General features: G+C 36.2%; 1 protein-coding gene across 3 annotated transcripts in view; it reads right to left on the bottom strand.

Annotated features, from left to right (window-relative positions):
• The window catches only part of LOC148062307 (MAM domain-containing glycosylphosphatidylinositol anchor protein 2), a 232611-nt gene that overhangs the window by 18282 nt on the left and 190732 nt on the right, over positions 1–23597 (bottom strand). For all 3 annotated transcript variants that reach the window (XM_087812224.1, XM_087812225.1, XM_087812226.1), the window contains exons 12-13: positions 19123–19300; positions 2314–2334 (exon numbers count right to left, since the gene is read on the bottom strand). In XM_087812224.1, the coding sequence (XP_087668350.1) occupies positions 2314–2334; positions 19123–19300 (199 nt within the window). The remainder of the gene's footprint in view (positions 1–2313; positions 2335–19122; positions 19301–23597) is intronic.

The raw sequence follows: 23597 nt of genomic DNA, 5'->3' as shown, positions 1-23597 counted from the left end.
CCTTTACCTTCACAGCTATGAAATAAATCATTTTCAAAACATGCAAAGACACAAATCATGCTTGAAATGAAAAACCTCATTTTCAAACATCATCATTTTTTTAGGGTTTGGTCAGGGATGTCATTAAAGCATTTTATTTATATGAAAATGTAGTACAATAGCACTAATATTCAGTATTTCAAGGGTGCATGGACTATAATGTGCATGTATCTTTTTTCTTTTTCTCAAACAATGTTTTAACACGGCAGTAACACAGTGTTAAAACTGCAGCACACATCTGCTTTTATTACAGCAGAAATATGATGTCAATTTATGCTGCCGTCTCCCTCGTCTCGCTACTTCATGAGCAGAATCGCTTTTTGCTTCTACGACAGTCAGATTAAATTTAACATTTCATTTGCATTTCTTTGTGTGTTTTCCATCATGAATGTGTGCACGATGCACAAATTTACTGCTCAGAACTATCATCTTCCTCGACACAGTAACTTTTCCGCTTGCCTGTCTCGAAATTGCGCCTCCAGTTAGATCGCCTCCTGGAGGCTGTTTTACCCGAAAAAAGGTCTAAATTAAAGCCAAAGGGTTCAAAGTATGAAGAAATAGCGGCAGCTTTATGTCAAGAAAATCTGGTGGAAAATAAAGGTTGACTATTTAATTAGATAGTTCGCGATTTGAGGGTTTCATTTTTAATATTCTGTTGTGTTACAGGATGGTTCATTTTAACTTTAGCTAGCAATGTTGCCAATGAGCTAAGCTAGCAATTGTAGCGGTAAAAAAAATCCTTCGATTTAAATTACTATTGTTAAGAAGATAAACTGTTTCTTTGTCTATAAAGAGGTACATTTAAACTTAACTAACAGTATCTAACTAAAAAAGAGCAAATAAATCATCTTTAAATGTTTGGGAATTTGCCTGCCTGAGACCTAGGCTCCCACAAGGGTCCTAGTAAGGCCATATACTGTCCTTGCGCTAAGCACTAAGGGTACAATGTAGTACTTTGGGAAAAGGCAAAATATATATATTTTTAATAAATAACCATTTATACTTCTCTTTAGAATTAAATATGTAGTACACTATAATATAATACAAGTATTTTGTCCATGATTCCTCATTAAGAAGCAGTTTTGATCCTTAAAAACAGGTTGTTTGAGGTGATTCAAATACATGTTTGCAATTTGTTTGAGAGGTCAGAAAGTGGAAAAAGCAGATGAAAAAAAAACCCAGAAAGACCCAGTTAACATCAACCAAAAGGAATGCAAATTTAATTAAAAAAATGCATAGAAATACAATGAATAAATGATTTACAAATGTGAGGGACCGAGAGAGACACATTTTCATGCGTTTTTATTCGAGTTTGAACGCTCTGGAATGCGCGGAGAAGATGCTCCGTAATAAGATAAGGGAGCCGCTGGATCAACGGTGTCAGAACCTCCATTTAATCCACGTTACAAACAAGCTCTAGTAACCAGAGGACAGAACGCCGCTGAGCACTGTCCTTAAAGTAAATAGCAAAAACAAGTGTTTAGATTCAGGACGCAGGCGTGTGTTCTGATAAATATTCATTGATTTATTAAAACGTAGCTGCGAGCTGTTTTGGGGTGGGTGACCTTGAGCGGAGCATATTCTGCTGTGTGTACTCGCGTAACTGAGGTTACACAGCGGAGTGTGTGTGGGCAGACGAGAGGCGTGGACGTTAAGCTTCAAGGTAGGAGAAGTTTGGAGTCCAGGCCAGGAAAACGAAGGTGTTGAACATGAGGGAGCGCCTCTTGACTCCTCGTCGACACGCAGATGTAAATGGAGGTCTAGCTCCCGGTGCTAGACACCGATTGGCCCCCCCATTTACTATCAGCGAGACTAAATGTTTACTCCATCTTCGCCCGGGAGAGAGGATTGGGAGTGTAAGCAGAAGCAGCAGGAAGAGGGAGTAGGCAGGTAAACCACTTTTCCTTAGAGATTTGGTTAATGATGTTAGTGATTGGGATGTTTGTTATAATGCCTGCAACACTTACTTAATATATATATCAATTAAAAGCAACATAGATGATCCTGGTGGTGTCATAAGACAATATTAATTGCTTTAAGTGCAGAAAGAAAATGTGCCACACATTCATGCATACCGAACAGAGGAAGATTCAAATGGATCAAGCAGAGATTTGAAGATTTTTAACAGTCGTTCTTAATCTTATTGCGCGGGTGTTACGCTTTTCTTTTCACCGCAGTGTGACCCTTAAGAGCCTCAGATCTCTGCAGGATGTACATTTGCTCAAATCCTCCTCTCTTCCCTGAAACATGCTGAGCTGGATGCAATTCACTTACTCAGGTGAGGGTTGATGGGAGCTGCGAACGAGAAAGGACAAGGGAAAGTCATTAGTGCAGAATATGAAGCGCTCCACAGGTTCTTAAACACTTTCAAGAAAATGTGCGAAAGCCAATGCTGAGCAGCTTTGTGTTAACCCGCGCGAATTGAACTGTTACGGGGATGTTGCAGCAGAAAGTGTGAGGCGTGTTAGCATGAGATGTTTACTCGAAATCACATGAAGAATTCATAGGAGGAGGGAAAATAAAACACATCCGACTCTTGTTGTGAATTAGAAGTAATGACTTCAGCTGTCAAAGGTGTTGATAGCGATTGACATCATCAGTGTCTTGCTCAAGGACAACTCAGTGTTCCCATGCTTCTATGAAAAATTGAACATGACTGAACAACTGTCCAAAAACAATATAAATCTATGATGATTATAATATATTCTTAGTATGTATTTAAAGTACTTGGATGTAGGAAACCCAAATAATAAACTTAATTTCAAACGATGACCCTACATGATATATATATATATATATATATATATATATATATATATATATATATATATATATATATATATATATATATAAAGTCCATTAAATTGAACAAAATACATCAAAACATGAATTGAAATATATTGTTATCTTAATAATTATTACAATTTCTCAAGCAGCATATGAAACATGAACTATAAGCACAAACATAAATCTGATGTAAAGTGTAACTTAACAATAATAAATAAATAAACAAAAACAATAATAACAATATTAATAATAATACATAATAATAACAATAATTATAACAAAATAACAGCAACTATATTAATGATAGTAATAATGTCATTATAATACAACAATGTTTTTCAGAAATAAAGGTAAAATAAAACATTATTTGATTAAAACCGGTCTTATATTCGTTTAGTTACTTAAAAGTTGTTTCATGTAATTAAATCATAAAAAGGTTAGAAATAAAAAATATATATAATAATGAAAAGCAAAAATAATTTTACTAAAGGTATATGTTTTTTATGGACTTAAAGGTGCATTATCATCTATGATAATATGCTACTTTGTTTAAAATACTTATATTAAACCAATATTTAATGACCGTATTACAAATAAATAAATGAATAGAAAAACATGGGAAACACAAATGAAACTTAAACAAAAGAAAGAAAAACATGGCGTCAGATTTTTAATGGAAAATTATATGTTAAAAAAGCAATTTTATCAAATTTATGTGTATATTACAATCTTTTGCCTATGAATATTTTTTCCGGCTTGACGGCCCCTTACTTAGCCAACAGTAGCGGATGTGGCCCCTGAGACCACTTTATTGCCCGTCCCTGTTCTTAACAAATATTATGTACAAGTAAATGTGTATTATTTATAATTATATATATGTTGTGTACTGCAGAATTTCTGGCTCCCCATCATGAACAACAAGCTGAGCCAGAGCCAGGAAAAGGTAGATGTTGTCTTGTGATATTAAAAAAGTGCAGTGGAGGCACATTAAAAAGGCGGTGCTTCATCTTAGTCAAACTTCAGTGCTATCTCGGTGCAGAAACAGCAAACACGTCGGCAGCCAACGGGGACGGCCAAATCATTATCAAGCGGACAGTGAGTGAGGTCGCCGAGAGTCGGAGTAGGAAAGGTGACAGCGGCGGTTCTCTGTGGGTTATCAAATGCAAAAGAAGTAGGGATTAGGAAAGAGCAGCCTGAACACTTTAATGAGCTTAAAGTGCAACTGCTTATCATTAATGGCATTGCTGATGCTCTAGTCCAAGGTGACTTTCAGTCAGAGCCTGTTTTCTTCCTACATCTATAATCCAATAAATCATCAATATGAAAACTAAAAGGGTGCCGTGTTTGTTGCAGTGAACGAGACAATGTTTAGCGTTATAAATAATTGTCGACTCTCATAATGTTTCATAATGGTGGATTTAAGTGAAGAAAGTCCTCTTTTGTATTCCGTCTGCCAACACATGTGCCCTTATTGATCAGTTAAGAGGCTAATGCCTTAAAAAACATGCAAAGGTCAAGGGTAGCAGAGCATCAGTGATATAGTAAGCAGATGCTTTTTTAGAAGAAAATACTATTTAAAGAAGATTTATGATTGATTATTGCCCACAAAAGTAACCAGAGACTTGATGTTGATACAAAAAAACTTTGAAAGGTCAACTAATATGTTGAATTAAGTGAATCTTAAATAGATCTTGGACTCTATTGTACTCATCAGTGTCCGTTTGTACACAACTCTGTTTTAACTTAAATATATACATTATAAAAATTATTTTTCTGGAGCTTAAATCTTGTTACATATAACCACGGCCACTCTGCTATGATTGGTCAAACATCAAGGCTTGTCACCGCGTGTCATCAATTCCCGAATTCTCCACCTCCAAGGGACTCATTGTCTAAACAAAGCGGGTGTGATTACACCTTTAACTTTATAAATTAATATGTTCAAAACATGGTCATGATGAGGAACTTACTGCATCTTGGAGAGGAAGACTTCAACGTTTGAAACATGTGAGTGAGTCAGGAAAGCTGGGTTTTCATATAAGTTGCTCTTTAAAAGTAATTTCTAGATTAAAGGGCACCGGAATATTAACTGCAAGACAAATACATTTAAAAATAGAAATAATTTGACGGACAACTACTGACATTTTAACAGGAGACATTAACACAGAAATATATGTTAAATAAAATGTCAGTAACACCACTAAATAAAAACAGTTCAAACCATCTGCTTTAATTAATTATTTAAATTGATAGTTCACCCCCTAAAAAAAATGTAACTTACTTTCTATGTGTGTAGCATGTTAGCCTTTTAGCTTCCGCTACAAAAAGAGCTTCAAATTTAGCCTTGCTCAATTTTTTGCTCAATACAAGATAGAAGTTACAGTCAAGCAGTATGGAGGTATTTTGATATTTTTAAGTGTGTAATTTTGGACGGAGAAAAGTAATCACGGTTCGTAACATGGACCCTTTTTTCGACCCCAAAAAGACACAATAATCCATACCCTTCACTTTAATGCAAAGCTTTAAGGTAAAGTGTTTAACATCTGATGCATAGATTTAGACAGTTCAAATCAAACTTTCTATTTTCTCTTCTGCTGGTTGGCCTCCACAACTGGTACAATTCCAAAACCATTTTTTGTCCAGAAAACTACACATTTCTTTGCCACATCTGGCGCTCTTGTGCTCCTGTTAAAGCGCCTCCTGGTGGGGTTAACCAATCAAAAAAAATCTACAGATCAGCTGTCAATTGAAGACCCAAAGAATGTGTACGTATGTATGGGGAAAAAGCTTCTTTGGAAATGTACAGTATGTCCAGACATGCTTTATGAAGAAAAGATTGAAGGTGACTAGCAAGAAGAATGAATACTGGTTCATATAAAAGATAAGTGAGGCAGAGAAGCTGGAGAGGGCACATGTGGAAGAAAAAAAAAACCCAGTGTGTGTTTCGCCCTCGGTGTCGAAAAGCTCTTTGTTTTTCAACAGATTGCTGAAATACCAGCTTTTGACACGTATGTGTCATCTTGACTACATGCAGCAGAGAATAGAAGGAAAAAGCAAACCTGAAATGTCTTAAACGACAACTTATAGCCCCGGGTGCTCGAGATGGATGCTGTGATGCTTCTCAGACAAACTTGTTCTCTCTTGCTTCCCCTTTTGTTAGAAATGTGCCTGCAACGGTTTCTCAGCTTTCAACTCCAGTCACGCATCAACACTACTGTCCAACGCTCAGGACACTTAAAAAAATATGAACTAAATTGTTTTTCTTAGACCTTGCACAGAGAGTATGTGAATGTCATACACGGTCTTCGATGACATCCAGTCGAGCAGCTACTTTCTAGGCTTCTGTCCATTCAGTCACTTCCTGGTATAACGATGCAGTTTTTCGTGGTCATGTGACTACATCTTAATAGCGAGGATAGTACCATAGATGGATACTCATCACATTAGTCACAGGCGAAGGGTCTAAATGCAAAAGACGTATTATACTATATGACTGCAGTGAAATGGACCGTGGACATTTAGCCAATGTTCGTTCCTTTTATATTTTTCTCCCATTTTTAAATTATTGCATGGTTTTAGTTTTATGTGCAATTTTTAAGTCACACTTGACCTTAAATGGAATTAATGGCAATTGAGATTTTTATACACCAAGCCAATTGATTTAACCGTTCAGTCCAACACGTGGGACAATGGACACGAATTTGGAATATGAATTGCAGCATTTAACAAAAGCAAAACTAAATTTTGATGAAAAAAAAGGAGAAAAAAAATGTGCATCCAAACCGATCAATTTGCTCTTTTCATCCTGATTTTAGTCATATTTTCCTTGTTTCAACCACAAATATATATACCCAAAATAATTTGTTTGGCCTTTCTTATTGAGCAGAAAATGGTTGGTTTATGTGTTGATCGCCACTTACTACTTTTCTTCCATCTTGTGTTTTTATCCAAAAATAACCCAGCGGATGCAAGCGTGCATAAACTAATTGATATTGAAACAAGAGTAGATATGCGCCTGCCACTTTTGACTCCATTTTAGTCACATAAAAAGCACCATAACAGCATGAGGCACAACAACACCTAAAGGTTGTCAAGTGTGTTACACACAAGGTTCACGTGAGGACTCTTCAATATTCATTCTTTCCCGGATGACTCATGTCCAGTGCGACCACAGTGGATTACGGGGCGGTTGCAAACACGTGAAGCTTTTATATATTTCCACATGGGAGAACTTTATTTTGTTGTGCCTCGGGTCAAAATGCAAAACGCACAAAAGGAGTGTCCAGAAATAAAAACAAACGACTTGGAAAATGTTGGAGGCTTTGAGGGAGAAAGAGAAGTAAGTGCTGCCTCACGTGATCCTTATCCAAGGCATTGCAAACAATAAAAACTGAATAAAAAACAAACTTTACTAAATTTATTAGCCATTTAAATGGATCCTTCTTTAGTTTCCGTGTTTTCTCACAACACAGCATTTTTGTCCACAGCTTCAAGGTGTCTCTGTTTCCTTTAAAAGTGAATTATGATCCTACAGTCGCTGTAAAATGAAAAGTCGTAGTGGATTTGACCTCGAGCGTAGTGTAGACAAAGTGTCTTTGATTTATCTCTGTATCCCGTTAGAAGTTTGCATAATCATCAGCATATGGATTATTAAACTCCGACTTCGATTGTGTCACATTGACCACTGAAAGTCCAGAGCGTTTAGCTTTGAGTTATGCTTTTGGCAGACCTTGAAATGGTGTCATTTCATCCCAAAGTTAGTTTTGTAGATTTATTTAGGAACAGTAAACTGTTTGAAGTGCCAAACATTTGTTTCTTCTTTCTTATTAAATGATAGTAATAACAAAATAAAAAAATCATAAACGACCAATAAAATATTCTTTAGTCCATTTTCTGGTGGAAAATAAATGTTTATTTTCTGATTAATATTTTTGTGTATTGACTCACATGTGGGGGAAAAAAAAAAAGTTTACTACTTATCATTATTTAGAATTTCTTGGAAGAAGAACATACACATGATATTTGCACATATCCAAGGTACATTGAAACACTGTTAATATACATAATATTTGCTGTATACAGTACATGTTTTTTTTGGTTGGGTCGAAATATTTGTTTAGTAATATAGAAAATGACTGAAGCGTCCAAAAACTATCTTAGCTGCTATGACAGTTCCTTAAGTCCTCTTCAAACACTACAAAAACTACAATCTTGTTAAAATGTTTAATTATTTAAACTTTTTCTTTTAAATATTTGCACAAATTGTCTGTAAAAAATAATAGCACACACTATTGACTTCAACTTTTTAATTTATTTCTTTACATCCGTAATAAAGCAACCCTAAGTAACTGACAAGGCAACGCTGGGTATTCAGTCTGGTTTTATGGAGGGCAAGTAAGTTTGGGAAAAAAGAAAACACAAGACAATTAATATGAATCTAAATGTCTTTTAAATTGGAAATATATGAATAGATATAACTTTATTGATCCCTAAGTATATTCATTTGGGAAGTTAAAGTTCCAGTCACCACACAGCAGCTAACAGAAGAACAAAGTGCAAACAATTACAACTTAAGTGAAAAATAACAGAAGTGCACACAGATCATAATAAGATTAAAATTCTTGGCAGGACACTCAGATGTTTTTAACTTTTGCTCTTGTTTTTCAGTGACTTGAGAAGGTAATTTAAATACAATAGCATCAATTAGAGTTCCAGTATTTTCATCTATTCAGAGAGAAAAAAATCTGGCAAACATAATAACATTCCTTGAAAATGAATGTAGGTTAGACGAAGATTAACTATCATGGAGTTTTTATTTATGGTCAGCCTCGTGATGCAACATCGTAGCTCATTAGCTCACAAGCTACACACCGCATCGTTCTTTTAATCCCAAAATGATTATCTTGTTTTTTACTATCATTTCATCATCGTTACAACCAAGAGCAAGAGTTGAAAATTCGTCAACCTGACACGTACAATTATAAAAACAAACATCCACGAACGACTGCTGACGTCAACATTAGCAAAGAAGATAAAGGTCATCCAGTGTATTAATAGAATATACATTTTGTGAGGACGATATTCTGCGTGGTCTGGCATAAATAGAGGACATTAAGAAGTGTTCTAACTTGCTGTTTGGGGAGCTGACAGCAGCCTTACATATTAAACCTCCGCCAAGGGGGGCACCAGAGTGAAACGGGAGGTGTTTGAGGAGCACGAAACAGATGCTAAGATTGTCAATGCAGCAAGAATTCAAAGAGCATCATTGCAACTTAGTGACACAACCATTCTTCATTGTACGGCTGGGGACACCATAACAGCATTTGTGTTTTGTTGCCAACTCACAGAAAGAAAGCTGCAACCGTTGACTTTCAGGACGATCAGAAAGAAATGCTGTGAAACTTCCTAAGGCAGCTTATATTCAGGTCCATGAGAATTAAATATGAATGTGCAGATTTAAGATCTTACGCTTCTGTTTACAGATATTAAGACAAATTTACTCCACATTGTTTGAAGCATAAACTGAAGAAAATTGGTGTCTGTGATGTCACCAGTCTGTTACTGTAACTGGGTTTCTAGGAAAATCTATGGTTGCGATAATAAAATTCTGATTTCACTAATTTTCTACCCTCACCCTCATGTCCATGTTCATTTTTAGAGTTATAGACGGAAATGTATGTTCATTTTAATGTTGCGACTGTATCTCAGTTGTCTTCGTCTTCATCTTTGTCCAAAAAGTCGATTAAAAAATATAAATACCAGCACCATGAAGGTATTTGTATGTTTTTAAGTGTGTCTTTTTGGGTAAAAATTAAGACGTTTGAGCTCAAGTTGCTAGATTAAAATGGACATACATTATTGACTATGACTCTATATCAGTGGTTCTTAACCTGGGTTCGATCGAACCCTAGGGGTTCGGCAGAGCCTCCGCCTTGGAGGTCCGGACACACCCGAATTATCGTATAAATTCGTGATGACACATCGTGTTTGGCCATCACTGGCTGCAGATGATCATGCTACACTGTTTGGCCAATCCGTGCTGCGGTGAATTTAGTGCACTCAGTAGTCAAGTAGTCATGTATCACGGAATGTGATGGGAGTGAGCGTACTATCTGCATGATTTGCAACGCCAAGTTGACCAACTCTAGTCTCGCACCGGCAAAACTAAAGGAACACTTTAGACGGAGAAAACAGAAACATATCATATACATATCTATGTCTTGAATTTAAAAAAAAATCATATCTTATTTTTCACTAAAGAGGGGTTCGGTGAATGCGCATATGAAACTGGTGGGGTTCAGTACCTCCAACAAGGTTAAGAACCACTGCTCTATATGTTCTAGTGTTTAAGAAAATATGTGAAATTTGAATTTTGGGTCTTAGACCTCAACCTTTTTTTGAAATTGAAGTCTATGTTTTCAGCAAGACTGCCAACCTAATGTTGAAACTCAAAGAACTGACGATTTTTGTACTTTACATTATCTTAACTTTTTAATCCAGGATGTTGCCCCTTTGTTATAGGTACACAACTGAGGATTGACTGAACAACTTTTAACTCAATTAAAGTACACACTTATTTTACGAGTTATTTTCTATCACCTATCTTGGGGCCTTCTATCAATAAAGCTTCTGAAACCTAAGAAACCAAACTGGAACTTTCAGTTGAAAATGAGTGTGCAGGGAAATTAAAAGAAGTAATATTTCTGATCTTGGATTGGCTCAACAGAATTAAATCCCTAATAGGTTAGATTAAAAGAGTTGTTTATGGCTCCCCCTAGTGTAGGAAGCGTATTAGTTGTTACAATTGTATTGTTTGCAAAACAAAACATAAAGGCTCCTGTTGTGAAAGTTGATTGTTTTACCTTCCTGGATAGTTCCCCTTGATTATCTGACCCCCTGCTGTAAAGCATATTGGTGGTCACATGACACACTCAGACTCCAGGAAAAAGTAATGTTGTGAATATCACTGTTACATTAAAAGTAAATTCTTCTACGTCAGACATCACTTCAAAATGGAACCAATCATCTAAGAAATTTTGAAATAATAATAATAATAATGTCAAAATGTTATTTAGTGCTGCTTTAATCTTTGAATCTTCTTTTAATTATTTTACTTTTGCGTTTGCTTGTTCAACAAAAACAAACTTGTATTTCCGTCATTAAATTGAATGTTAATATTTTGATTCTTAGACAAATCACAAAAGAAAGTATTGCACACAACAAAACACATGCTTTTGGAAATAATTGGGGTGAGAAAAAAAAGAATCAACAACTTTGTTTCAAACAATATTATGTAATCTCATCCCACCAGAACGCATCCAGCACTCATTAAGTATAGCCGCAGGTGAAAATTACCAATCAGAAACACTTGTATTAAATTTCCATGAGGCTGTTGAATTATAAATTCATCATGCTGCTTCTTGTTGGCTGCCACATTGTTTCCTGAGCTTAGTACCCTGGCGCGTATTCCGCACGTCAGTCAGGACATCTGCTGGGACTGATCCTCGGAGTGGATTCACTTCAGACCCAGATGAGGCTGCCACAGCGACGCTACGAGTGGGAGAACAGAGTCGCCCTAGAGTGATCATTAGTCGACTCCCTCCATGGGCAGGAGATTCACACGTCGGCATTAACACTCTGTCTTTACAGAATAAAAGGACTTTGTTCGTCTAAATCTAACTTGGCTTCAGTCGTCTTTCCTCTCGGGCTCTTAATTAGCCTCGATTCCCATTATTTCACTTTGATTGGAATCAGATCGAGTTCAGATGAAGTCAAATTAAAGTTCAGCCAATGGACTGATTCTTGGTTGGAGTTTTCTGGCAGACGCAAAAGTTTTTTTTTTTAAACCTCAAAATATATTTCCAAAAATAGTCAGATTATGTTTGGAAATAACATGAGGGCGTCAACACAAGATAGACATTATAGACGAGCAATATACGGAGGTATTTGAACGTTTTAAAGTGTCTTTTTGGACTAAGATGAAGACGAAGACAACTGAGCTCCAGTCGCTTCATTAAAATGAACAAACATTTTTGCCTATACCTATAAAAAGTAACGGATTACTCTGAAAATAATCCCAACCCTTATTCGACATTAGGGTGAACTATCACTTTAAGGATTTTTTAATTTATTTATTTATCGCAAACTGGACAAAATACTTAGAAATTCATAATAACAGACAATCTAAATACAAATAATGACTCATAGTCAGTGTGGATGAGAACAAAGAACTGAGGTTGGGTTAATACATTTCGAAAATGTACAGAAAAGTTCAAAATGGAAGAGAGTGCTGTTCCGGATATAGAGATGTCAGAGGAGAGCACATTAAGCTAGCTTTTCATGTGCATGGTCCTGTGATGTATTTCCGTCCACGCTCTAAATTGGCTAGAAAGCAGGTGGGATCCTGGGTAAATGGTACCTTCCCCCTTTATCCTGCTCTCGGTGGGAAAAGGTATAATTCTACAGATTTTTTTGTCCCTATTCTCTGAAATGCATACTCGGTAAATAGTCGGCAGATACCAAGCTTTTCCCCCAGTGCTGACTGAAACAAAAGAAACTGGTTGAGACTTTCCTTCTTCTTACACTTACAGCTTACTGATTGGGCTTGAGGGCCACATGCAGCCCTTTGCAAAATTTGGCAGCCCTTACGAGATTAGTTTTGAAAATTAAATCCCTTTTTTAAGGTGATTTTATAGTTTTTTCATTGATATAGTTATATTCTATTTGTTAACTAGTTACTTTCTTTTTTTCCATTTGTACCTCTTAAATGTAACTTTTGAATTAAGTGATTTTCTTTTTTTCACATGGTAAAGATTATGAATTTAACTAACATCACTGAGTTATCACATTTTGTAATGCTAACAAAATGTTATTTATTTTCCTTTTTTTGCATATGACAAAATCTATTATGACTTGAAGGCCACACAAAATAGCCATTGTATATAATGTGGCCCTTATAAAAAAGGAATTGTCCGACTCTGGGCTAAGGTAGTTACCCATTCACTGATACGTCTAGTCAGATACAATCTTGGATTGAAATTTAATAGCAATGGCTGCCTTGTTTTTTTTAAGTTTAATGGTTAAGTTGTTTTAAGAAACAAATTAAGGGAAAATGTCGTCCATATTTGGTTGGATAATGCTTGTGACATAATCTTTCATTTAGTTGTAACTGTAATTTAACGTCAATAGGCGACGCGGCCACTTTTGGTGTCGCTCTGGGAATAGAAGGGATCCTGTAGTTCGACCATTTCAAATAATATTTCTTTCAGTTGTAAGTCTTCTCATTGCTGCTCATCGAAGCAGACTTTATTTGGAAGTGGTGCAACAATGAAAACATTTACTTCATCAAACAAAGCAAAGCAATTAATCAATAAAACCGTTTAAGAGTGCGGTGAAGAAACATGTTTTACTGTTCAATTAACTCCCCTTAAACAGACTAAGTTGAGATTTAAAGATTTATAAAACAGCAAAGCTAATTTCACTTGTGACACATTGGTTAAGACTCTTAGACCCCTGAGGCAGGATTTAAAGGCCCAGCGATCTTAACTTTTTTACATCTTGGCAGAGGTATGCACTCTGCATTTGGTGTATCTCCTCAGAACGATAAGCAAGAGGCATACTCGTGCCAGTCTTTAAACAAAAAAAAAAGAGTTTCTTGATATAAAACAAGTCTTTTTTTCTTATGAAATGTGAGTAAATTTACACACAGATTCACAGACACAGGTCTACGCTACTAAAAACCTACTCAAGATTTATGACACACACTTAGATATTATCTTAAAAACCTTAATAGACGATGACGACCATATGTGTAGATGATGCTGTCCACTTGTCAGACAGAGAGAAACAAACTTTTCTTCAGGAGAGACCGAAATAGTTTTGGGTAAAGTGGAGTTTAGAAAAACATTTTAATTTCCTTTTGCTAGTGAATCAAAATGATATTTTAAATTTTTTCTTTTAGTAGCAGAGTTGTGACAGGAAAAGCACAGGTCTGGAGAGATGCAAAAGATGCCGAATAATCTTCACACTTTGAGTTTGACAGTCAATGTGTCCCATTCTCACACCACATGCCACACTTGACACTTCTCACACTTTAATTTACCCATTAAAGACTATATATATATTTTTTGTGATAATAAACTTTGTCGATTTTTGCATAAATTGCATAACCAATCAGAAACAAGACAAGGCGGGTCTATCCATCAGTTCACAAAGAAAGAAACAGAAAGTGATCGAGTCATCGTAACTTAACAACATTATCAAACAGATATAAGTTGTTTGGGTTTCTCCACTCATGAGCCACACCTTAATTTGGAAAGTTATTGCTAAACTGTGCGGTAAATTCCCCAAACATCGTTCAGAAGGAGGAACTACAATTAAGAGCATCAGCGTAACTCCACATCATTTTGGCTTCAAAACAGAGTTTAAATTAAAAAAATGTACCACTGACAGATACTGGATATTGCACGGGTTGGTTGAGAGACTGTTCATCCACTTCTTTGTACATTTTTTTTTTCATATTTTGAAAAACACTTTCCTACAGGCACTTTCACATTCGATTAGAGAAAGTATATACCCCAATTATTTGTTGTTAAAGCTAGAAAAAGCATTGTTTCTTTAAAATAAACACCATATCATCGTTCCTACACATGTAGTATCATGATAAGTATTGTATCGCTGGATTCTTGCCAATACACAGCATTACCGTTAACCTTGCCTCTGTCGAACATGGAACCATAAGGTGTCATGATTCTGACATGAAACTGGAGGCAAAGAAACACACAAAAGAAACATTGCAGCCACAGTCAATCCTCGGCTGTGTACCTTCAACCAAGGAGCAAAATCCAGCATTAAAAAGTGAAGCCAATGGACACCGATCTACAGTATACATGGTCCAGAGAAGGTGTAGATTTTGTTAGTAGCCACGAAAATAACAGAGCTACTTAAATTTTGATTTAAACACATTCATTTTGCTTACCTTTCACGTCTGAAACCCCCTGGTATTTGAATTTTAGGGCATATCGTTCTTGCTACCTTACAAAGAATGTTAAAAACGTATTAAATAAAATACAAATCAGTTATTAGAGGAAATAGGGCTGTTCAAAAAAGGAGAATGCAGTTTACTGCCATCGTTTTTTGCCACAGGCTACAGTCAGAGGGACGTCGTGTTTCATGCCAGTCTGGTGCGGCCAGTGAGAGAAAAAAAAAAACATCAATACCCGCTGCATCTCTCCAGCAGCTTGAAAAATCGAGATAGACTCTCCTGGCCTGTCGGAGGACTCGCCGGCCGAAACACAAAAAACACTCCTGTGATTGTCACTGTGGACCCGGCGATGTCTGCGAGCAGATGCACATGTTCTTCAGATGTGAAAAAGCCCAAAACAAACCGGCTGCCTGTTTCCTGGTGATCCCTGACTGCTGAGCTCTGCCTAAGTTCTGCTGCAGCCGGTGTGAATAATTCAGTTTCACTGCAGCTCATCGTGATGTATGAAAAGAGAATTGGGAATGTGAAGACAAGAGAAGCAGGGAGAGATAAAATCCTCTCTTTATTTAGATTTCAAGGTTTTCGTATGTATTTATCCGACTGTGAATCTGCCAAAACATTCATTTTCAAATGATCACTCCTGTAATACTCCTTCACACAAGGGAAACGATATGGAAAACATAGTTCTAGTTGATAGATGTAAAACTTAAAAGAATATATTTAAATTCTAGGATGATTTGACATTTTTCTCGGAGGATATATAAAGCTTCCTTTTCTTTTGTTCTTTTGTTTTTTTTTTAAAAATGCCAACATGATTCGTAATCCCTCTCCACTGACACTTCCTCGTAAACACCATTTTTCTCTTTGAAGCACACACATGTTTCTGCTTCCAGATCTGTCACTAAACAGACTTTGTTCTGCATCAATCCTGGACCTTTTAGGATGAATTGTGGACCTCTATGGAAAACAGTGTCTACCTGGGGGGGGAGACATCACTTTGCTGGTCGCAAAAAAACATTCTGTTGATGCATCTGAGGACATTTCAACTTTGCATTGAAGCTATTATAAGTAGGACACATTTTTTATATACTTTTATATAACATGAGACAAATCCCCTTAAAAAAATCAAATAAATCAAATAACAACTTTAGGCATAACACTACTATTATCTATTCATGTGATTGAGGAGCCATTTTTAAATAAATAATATTATATAGAATAATTAATTTTTACCACCCCATAGAGGAGCTGCTCTAAATAGGCAAAATACAACTAGCTAAAAACATTAAATCTTTCCTTTTTGATAGAAAATTACCGAGCAAGAGTGATTTAACTGTGTTATTAGATTAACTTAACCACACATATTAACATTTGTGTCCAAATGACACATACTAGGTTGACAGGAAGAACACTTACAGCTTTGTCCTTCTCAAGATCAACTGTAATCCAATCTAGTCTGTGGTTTGTACTGTTGTAAACATGTCTCTTGTCTCTTGGGTAATCAATAACTAGAGATGTAGCATGAAGATGCAAACAAAATAGTTCTTGCATCAGACAGAAATCAGACAGACTGTGAGAACGTTCTGTATTTGCTCCTTGTACAAGTAAAATTATTGTGACGTATTCTGACTGTTGAAATCTGTTCTTTGAGATTCAAGTCAGTTTTCTCACCTTACACAACTAATACTTTTAATATATATGTTATTGAACTGAAGATTTAGAGGAATTCATTCTTATTACATTCTTACAGGATTGCACATGAGCACATCATAATGACTATAGCTAAGCAGGAAAATAAAGCATTCAGTGAAGACTTTTTTTTGTAAACCGTACCAAAATTATCAAATTATGCATTTGGGGTTGTGCGTTAATGGTAAATGGACAAAAAAGAACAAATACATGATATTAATTTGTGCGTCTCTATTCGAGAACTTTGAATAATGAACCTGCTACTGTGATTATGAAGCCAAAATAAAAATAATAACAGCCAGAAGCTAAGTAGGTGGCGCCATCAGTTGCTGTTTCGATAGAATACCTGTTTAAACAAATATATTATAAAGAAGAGTCTCATTTAGTGGAATCTGAAAAACTTCTTTATAAAGCTTTATCAACACATCACAACTATAAAATGTACTATTACTTATATCCGACTTACATCCTACAGTGTTGATTTTAATTGATTGTGTCTTAAAATGTTGTCCTGGTAAATAAGAGAAAGTAGGAAAAACAACATATGATTCAATATTTGGTCTGAAGGCAGCAACATTATACTCTCAAGATGTATTTCTGTGATATATGCTCTCTCACTCCTGAGGCTTGACAGCACTCCCAACAAACAGGATCAAACCTAGACAGCAAAAGTAAACACGATCATTCGTTTGAACCTCAGCCAGTCGATTCAAGTATTTCCAAACTTTCTTCACACTCAGCTTAAAAATAAAGTTAACATTTAAGACCAAACATTCTTAACAGGCTCCTTTTATGAACCCAAAATAGCCCTTGTGTGGATCTGCAGTTTGTAACTTTGTTCGTGATCACAGGGGAGAGGGTCTGGATGTAAATGCATCAGCAGATAAACACGTTTCTTTATTTTGCTCAGCTTTCTTTTAAATGCTAGAACAATGTACCAAACAAATGTGATTCTCTATTCAAGCACACCATCCCATTACTCACTCATGACCCCTCGCACAACCTCAGCCAAAATAATTCAATTATAGAAAGAATTCCACCATTTTTCAGAGTGTTAAATGTACAATGAGCATTTAAATAAAGAGTTAATAAGTAAATAAAATTCTAATTGAATGTGTTGTATTACACTTCACTAAAAAGTGTTAATGAAGGTATATATATATAAAATCCACGTTTATAGTGTTATTTAAAATTCAATTATTTTTCAGTGCTAGTCAGAATAAGTTTTCCTAAAACTACTCGATGGATGTTATTTCTATTCAACTCCGGGTAGACAAAGTCAGTCATTTATTAAAAATATCTAACCCAATATTTCATGATAGTTGCAAATCCTCTCAACAACACTCTCAGTAACGACGACCTGAAATCGACCTGAACAACTCCCACAATGCTCTGCGGGCCTAGCCAACCAATCGCTACTATCGATCACTTCAATTTAAATATAGTATAATATCTTAGCCAACCACACGTATTCAGTAAAAAAAATAAATCTAATTTACATTTCACATTGCCTAGTCGACACTATGCAAACCTACATTGACAATGCAAGCATTTTAGCTAGGCAGTGGATTTGTCTTTCATTAGTCTCACTAGTCAACATTCAAAGTTTGAATAACCTGCTAGTTTTAAGTTGAGTGGTCTCTATAATCTTCTTAACATGTTTCATGGATGTGACTAAAGAGAGACTTAACACAATCTTTAACATCAAGAAGATGTTGCCGTTCCATGAGCTTGGTAACCAAAACCAAAATAGAAAATCCAAAACTCTTGAATTTATATATATTTAACCTAAGATACACAAAATCAAACAAAAGACGATACATAACAAAGAAAATGAAAATAAATGTAAATAATCAATGGTATAACTGCTATCTTAGCTAATACTTGCTAGCTTAACTGGTACAAATTGCAGTCAATCTGAGGTGAAAGTTAATAAAAAATAGACACGTGAAATGTGTCTAAATGGCTCATCTCTGATAATTTATTCCAGCGTGGAAATGGCAGATTAGGTCTTGTGAAGTCAAATTATACCGCTTCATCCCAGGAGACAACTCACATCTGCATAAAAATAAAAAAAAGTCATTTCCACCCGAGTACAGTTTGATTATGTGTTCCAAGCTAAATGTTTGAGTCAGATGGCGCTTTGATGTTTTGACGATCTCTCACGCAACAGTGACACGTCAGCTTTCGCCTCAGTGCAGAGAGAAAGCCTGACTCAGCCAATAAAGGTCACAAAGAACAGATCATTAGGCAGCCGATCAACTTTCATTTCGCTCAAATTTGCAAAGAAGAGTTTTCCGAGCTCATCGCTTCCACTTCTACCACGTCAAAGCATAAATATTAGTCATCTCTGGCTGATACCGGAGCGGACGTGGAGTGATTTGCCGCAGCACAAACACAAGCAGGGGTTCATTTGAGCGTTATCCTCAGTTAGCAGGAGGATCACACAATCTGCAGCAGCTGTTGTTCCTACACATGTGCAACCGCGTGGAACAGCGAGACCTAAATGAATTATCTTCTCTCCTGTGCCTCTGCTCGAGTGTCTGCCCAACTTAAAAGCTTCTAAAAATGTTGCAGGATGAGCGGACGGGTCGTGGCGCCATGAAACATTCATCAGTACTCACCGCTGTAAGTGACAATTCGGATGGTGGAGTCGCCCTCTCCGAAACGCGTGATGGGGGTGAGCCGCACCTCGAAGGATTCTGGTTTTGTGAGCTCGGTGAGGTTGTGGGTCATGAGCTCCCCTTTGTTGATGGTCGCATCTACAGGGATCTCTTGCTCCCACCAACGCTGCAAACCCATCTGGAATCAACAGAATCAGATTATTAGAGTGAAAACGAAGCACAAGTATCTTGTCTATTCATCTAAATTTACTCTTTATCTAAAAAATATTGCTGGGATTTGTTGATCCTCCAAATTTAAATCCAATACAGGTAAATGGATTTTTCTTCTCACAAAATACAATATCATGGACAAGCTTTAAGCATTAATAATAAATACATGCTTGTTGAAAATGGGAAACTAGAGAGAAGACCTTGAAGAAAAATAAAGGAATTTGATTTCTTATTAGGAAAGGGCAGATCTTGAGAACTATTTATGGGTTAGTAAGAAGGGGGCAGGAATGTTTAATGGGTCCTAATGTGAAAAACATAGTAAGTTACTATGTAATGGTTATTTGTAAGGCCACTTTCTAGACCAGGGTCACAAAGCACTTAAAATAACAAAACACAGTTAAAATACATGCTTTAAAAGGCCAAGACACGTAAGACAAACACAGGAGTCCCAGAAAATCCCGGTTGCTCAAAATTAAAGGCTTCAAATAAAGTTAAAAGTTCTTTAGCAGAGCAAGATGTGATGTCAACAACGTGAAGATTAAAGGCTCCAAGAATAAGAACAGATTCCATTTGAATAATGGAAGATAAAAAGTCACTAAAGTCCTTCAAGAACACTGCCGCAGGACCAGGTGGGCGGTAGACTGACACACAATAGAAAGGTCTTGTAGAAAACAACCAAGATCAACTGGGACTCAAAAGAAGTGAATTCCTGTGTCTGAATCACTTTGCATGAACAACTATCTCTATAAACTGCAGCCAATCCAGCCCCAATCATTGTGTTGTTCAAACGTCTAAATGCCACTTTGAGGACAGGTAGTCATGGTGTTACGAAACAACGCACCCTTAAATTATGGTGATATCTTTGTTCAAGAAAAACAGTTTTTTGGGGGGGTTTACAAGTGTACTCCAAACATCTATTCGTGTAAGGAAAATAACAAGCACCAAAACTGACTAGATGGGAAAATAAAAGGCTGTAACTCATTTCAAACTGAACAAGCTTTTTTAGAAGTTGTTCAATATAGCTTCTCTGTTGTTCATCTTGGGAAAACGATAATCACCCAAATCAGACGATGCATATCAATGATGTATTTGGAAGTATTGGGATGACAACACTGCAGTATGGTTTGAAAATCTCTAGGCGGGTGTTTCTTTGATAAGTTATACAGCTGGCCGTGTGCGGCTGATTAAAGGAAATTATACAAAAGTATTTCCTTCAAAACATTTACTAAAGATTGACTTCATAAGTTGAGTACAATTAGTCATGGGGAGTCAACATATCCATTGCTAGGGTACAAAGAAAACACACTCAAAGGTGAAACTCCATTGAATCTGGGGTTTATGTGCAGATCAAATGGCTCTGATCCGAGTGTCTGGGAGATGACAAACATTTTTACATCAAATATTTTCTTGCATTATATCACGACATACAGCACTAGCATGTGTTTCACATTGCTTTGAGCTGATGCAACCCGAAGGGGTGTCAGCAGGTGTAATCAATACATTTACAGACTTTTTAAATTATTTGGTAAAACCTGCAAGTCAACAGAAGGATATTACATTGTATAGTAAAAGTGCATTATTTTTAGTCAAACACATTTCAGCCAATCAGTGCAAGCGTCACCTGTAGCTCGGACACTTCGTTGGGGTAATTGTAAGTAAGTAAGTAAGTAAGTAATATTTATTTATATAGCGCTTTTCTAGACCAGGTCTTGTGTATCATAGACTAGGGGCCTCATGTACAAAGAAGTTCTTGGATTTTCTACTAAAAATGGCTCTACAATCAAATCCAGAAAATGGTGCACGTACAGAAATTTTAAGATGCATGAATCTGTGCGTACACACAAATACAAGCAATTATCCTTTAAACATTCTGCAGCTTCAGTTTGATAAAACGGACGTGATGTTGTTTAAAAAAAATTTCTGTGACTCTCGTAGAGAAAGACTTGAAGCAATCAGACGCTGATCATTTTGTTCGTTATATTAGAAAAACAAGCTTATAATTCCTTTACATTTTTTCTGAATTGCGTGAAATAGCGGATTCAAATATTCAGTAAAAAATGATCGATTGTCTTAATAAATAGAGTTCATCACTTTGGTAAATGAGAACATATTTATAAGTTTGTGAATCATTTAATATCCACTCGTGTAACTACAAACACGGGTGTGTGTGTGTGTTCATTTTTTAACTCTGATGTGAACATCTTAACATGACTAGTGAGGCGGACAGGTATCTGAGCAGTTAATTAGCACGTATGCCACCTTTAAACTTGTTGGGAAGTCCAAACTTTTAAACGCTCTTTTCATCATTGATACATATGAACTTTAACTTGGAAAAGTATGTCCGCGCGTTTTTTGTGCGTACGACCCCTTAGTACATGAGGCCCCTGGAAATGAAAGGAAGGAAAAAGATCTGATTGACAAAGATATTTTTTTATTAGAATAAATCTTTTGGGTTTGGTACATCGTCCCCTTTAAAGTTCAGTTAAAGTTCCGTCATAAAAGCGTGTGATGTTACCGCGTAGGAAGTGCCTGGACCGACGTGGTTCCTTCACATCTGTCCGAGAGTGAACCGTTCGTCCTTTAATGTGTCAAAGACTTTGCGTTCGGATAAAGATCTCGAGTGACCAAAGTGAATGTGTCTACGCCAACTGTGTCGAGCGTTCGTTCCTTCTCATCTGCTGATTAACCTTGTCCATATGCATTTGTATGAGACGCCGACATTAAATACTACAAAGCAAAAACACTTTTTCTCTGTATGCCGTTGACAGCTTGCTGCTCATTAGCCACATTTACTTTCAGAGCAGCTTCCAGCTTCGGAATTCCAAGATGGTTATTAGCAGGCAGAGCAGTTATTTTTGCATGTGCTTGATTTATTTATCCCATTAAAGCGTCAACTCAGTTTGAAATACACAGCAGTTCCGCAAGGACACCGAGTTTAGCGCCTCACAATTTGGTACAAACATTTATGCAGTGTCTGTAGGATTTAATAATGTCATGATCCCAAGATTCCACACAAGGTCAGAAACCACTTGCTGCAGGTTTCTACATGAAAGCGCTGAAGTCGTTACCTCTCATGACCTCTTATCCTGTTTTTCTTCCAACGTTCTCCATTAGACTCCAAACAGCCTTGGTTGAAACAAGATGTGGATCAAGACAGACCGAGTCATAATAAAGAGTTTTCCAGATCGAGGCCATGACAGAGAAACAAAAATATTAAAGAAACTACAGTTAACATTACAATAGTGTCGTTCAAACTCAAGTTTTAATCTTTTCTTGGCATATATAGTCCTTTTTACCTTTTATTGGCTTCTGTCACATCTATACTATTTATAGTCTATTCCAGTTTCAGGAATAGGAATGTTCTATTTTAGGGTCTTTGTAACCCATTTCACAAGCATCTTTATGTAATCAGGAATACTTTGCATCCATCATAGGCCAGGAAGATGTTTTATTGACACAGTTATTAATATGTATACAGCATTGTTTTGTTTTATGTTGTAAAGGAATTTCTACAAAATCATAATTTGTCATCACGAGGGCCACATAAATACAGTCAAAGGGACTTTTTTTTAACGTTCATGTCTGAATTCAATATGGAATTTATTTTGATTTCTATTCATTATTAGGAAAATCAATACACTGGTTTCGTTTCTAATCTTTTTTTTTAGTTTAATACATTATTTTTTTTATCATTTTAATGTTTATGCACCCTACACTAAGGGAAACCAACATTTTCCAATGGACACCACGTTGGGTACACCTGCCCAACTCTATTGAAAGTACCATTGCTGTTCCTACGCAATTGAATGCACCACACTGGTAAGTATGTTCATGGTATTGTGAAAAAAATGGATTTGACAGGAGTAAAAATTTTCATTTAATTATATGTTCAAAAATAACTAAAAATGCTAAACTTGACGTTGTAAGTAAGTAAGTCAAGTCAAAGCTTATATTGTATTCTTTATAGACAAAACTAGTTAATACACAAAATATCCAAATTACATTTTTAGAAACAAATGCCACAGTGGAGCTGGTGTTGAGAACAAGCCCAGATAAAGAGACCATAGAGCAGCAGTGGGCAATTCAGACTGGTTCTTGAAAACTACGATGCTAATGTCACTTTAGTTTAGGCTTTTATTTTTGTGGAAGATTAATCACAAAACATCCAAAAAGTACATCTTATTTTTACTCTGTAGACCCAACACAAGTTGAAGCTGTGAGTAGCAAATTATGTTTTTTTTTATCAGAATTCTCAACAATCTTAT

This window comes from Callionymus lyra, chromosome 17 (genome assembly GCF_982586985.1).
Source record: "Callionymus lyra chromosome 17, fCalLyr1.hap1.1, whole genome shotgun sequence".
NCBI lineage: Eukaryota > Metazoa > Chordata > Actinopteri > Syngnathiformes > Callionymidae > Callionymus > Callionymus lyra.
This window is presented reverse-complemented; position numbering and strand designations above follow the sequence as displayed.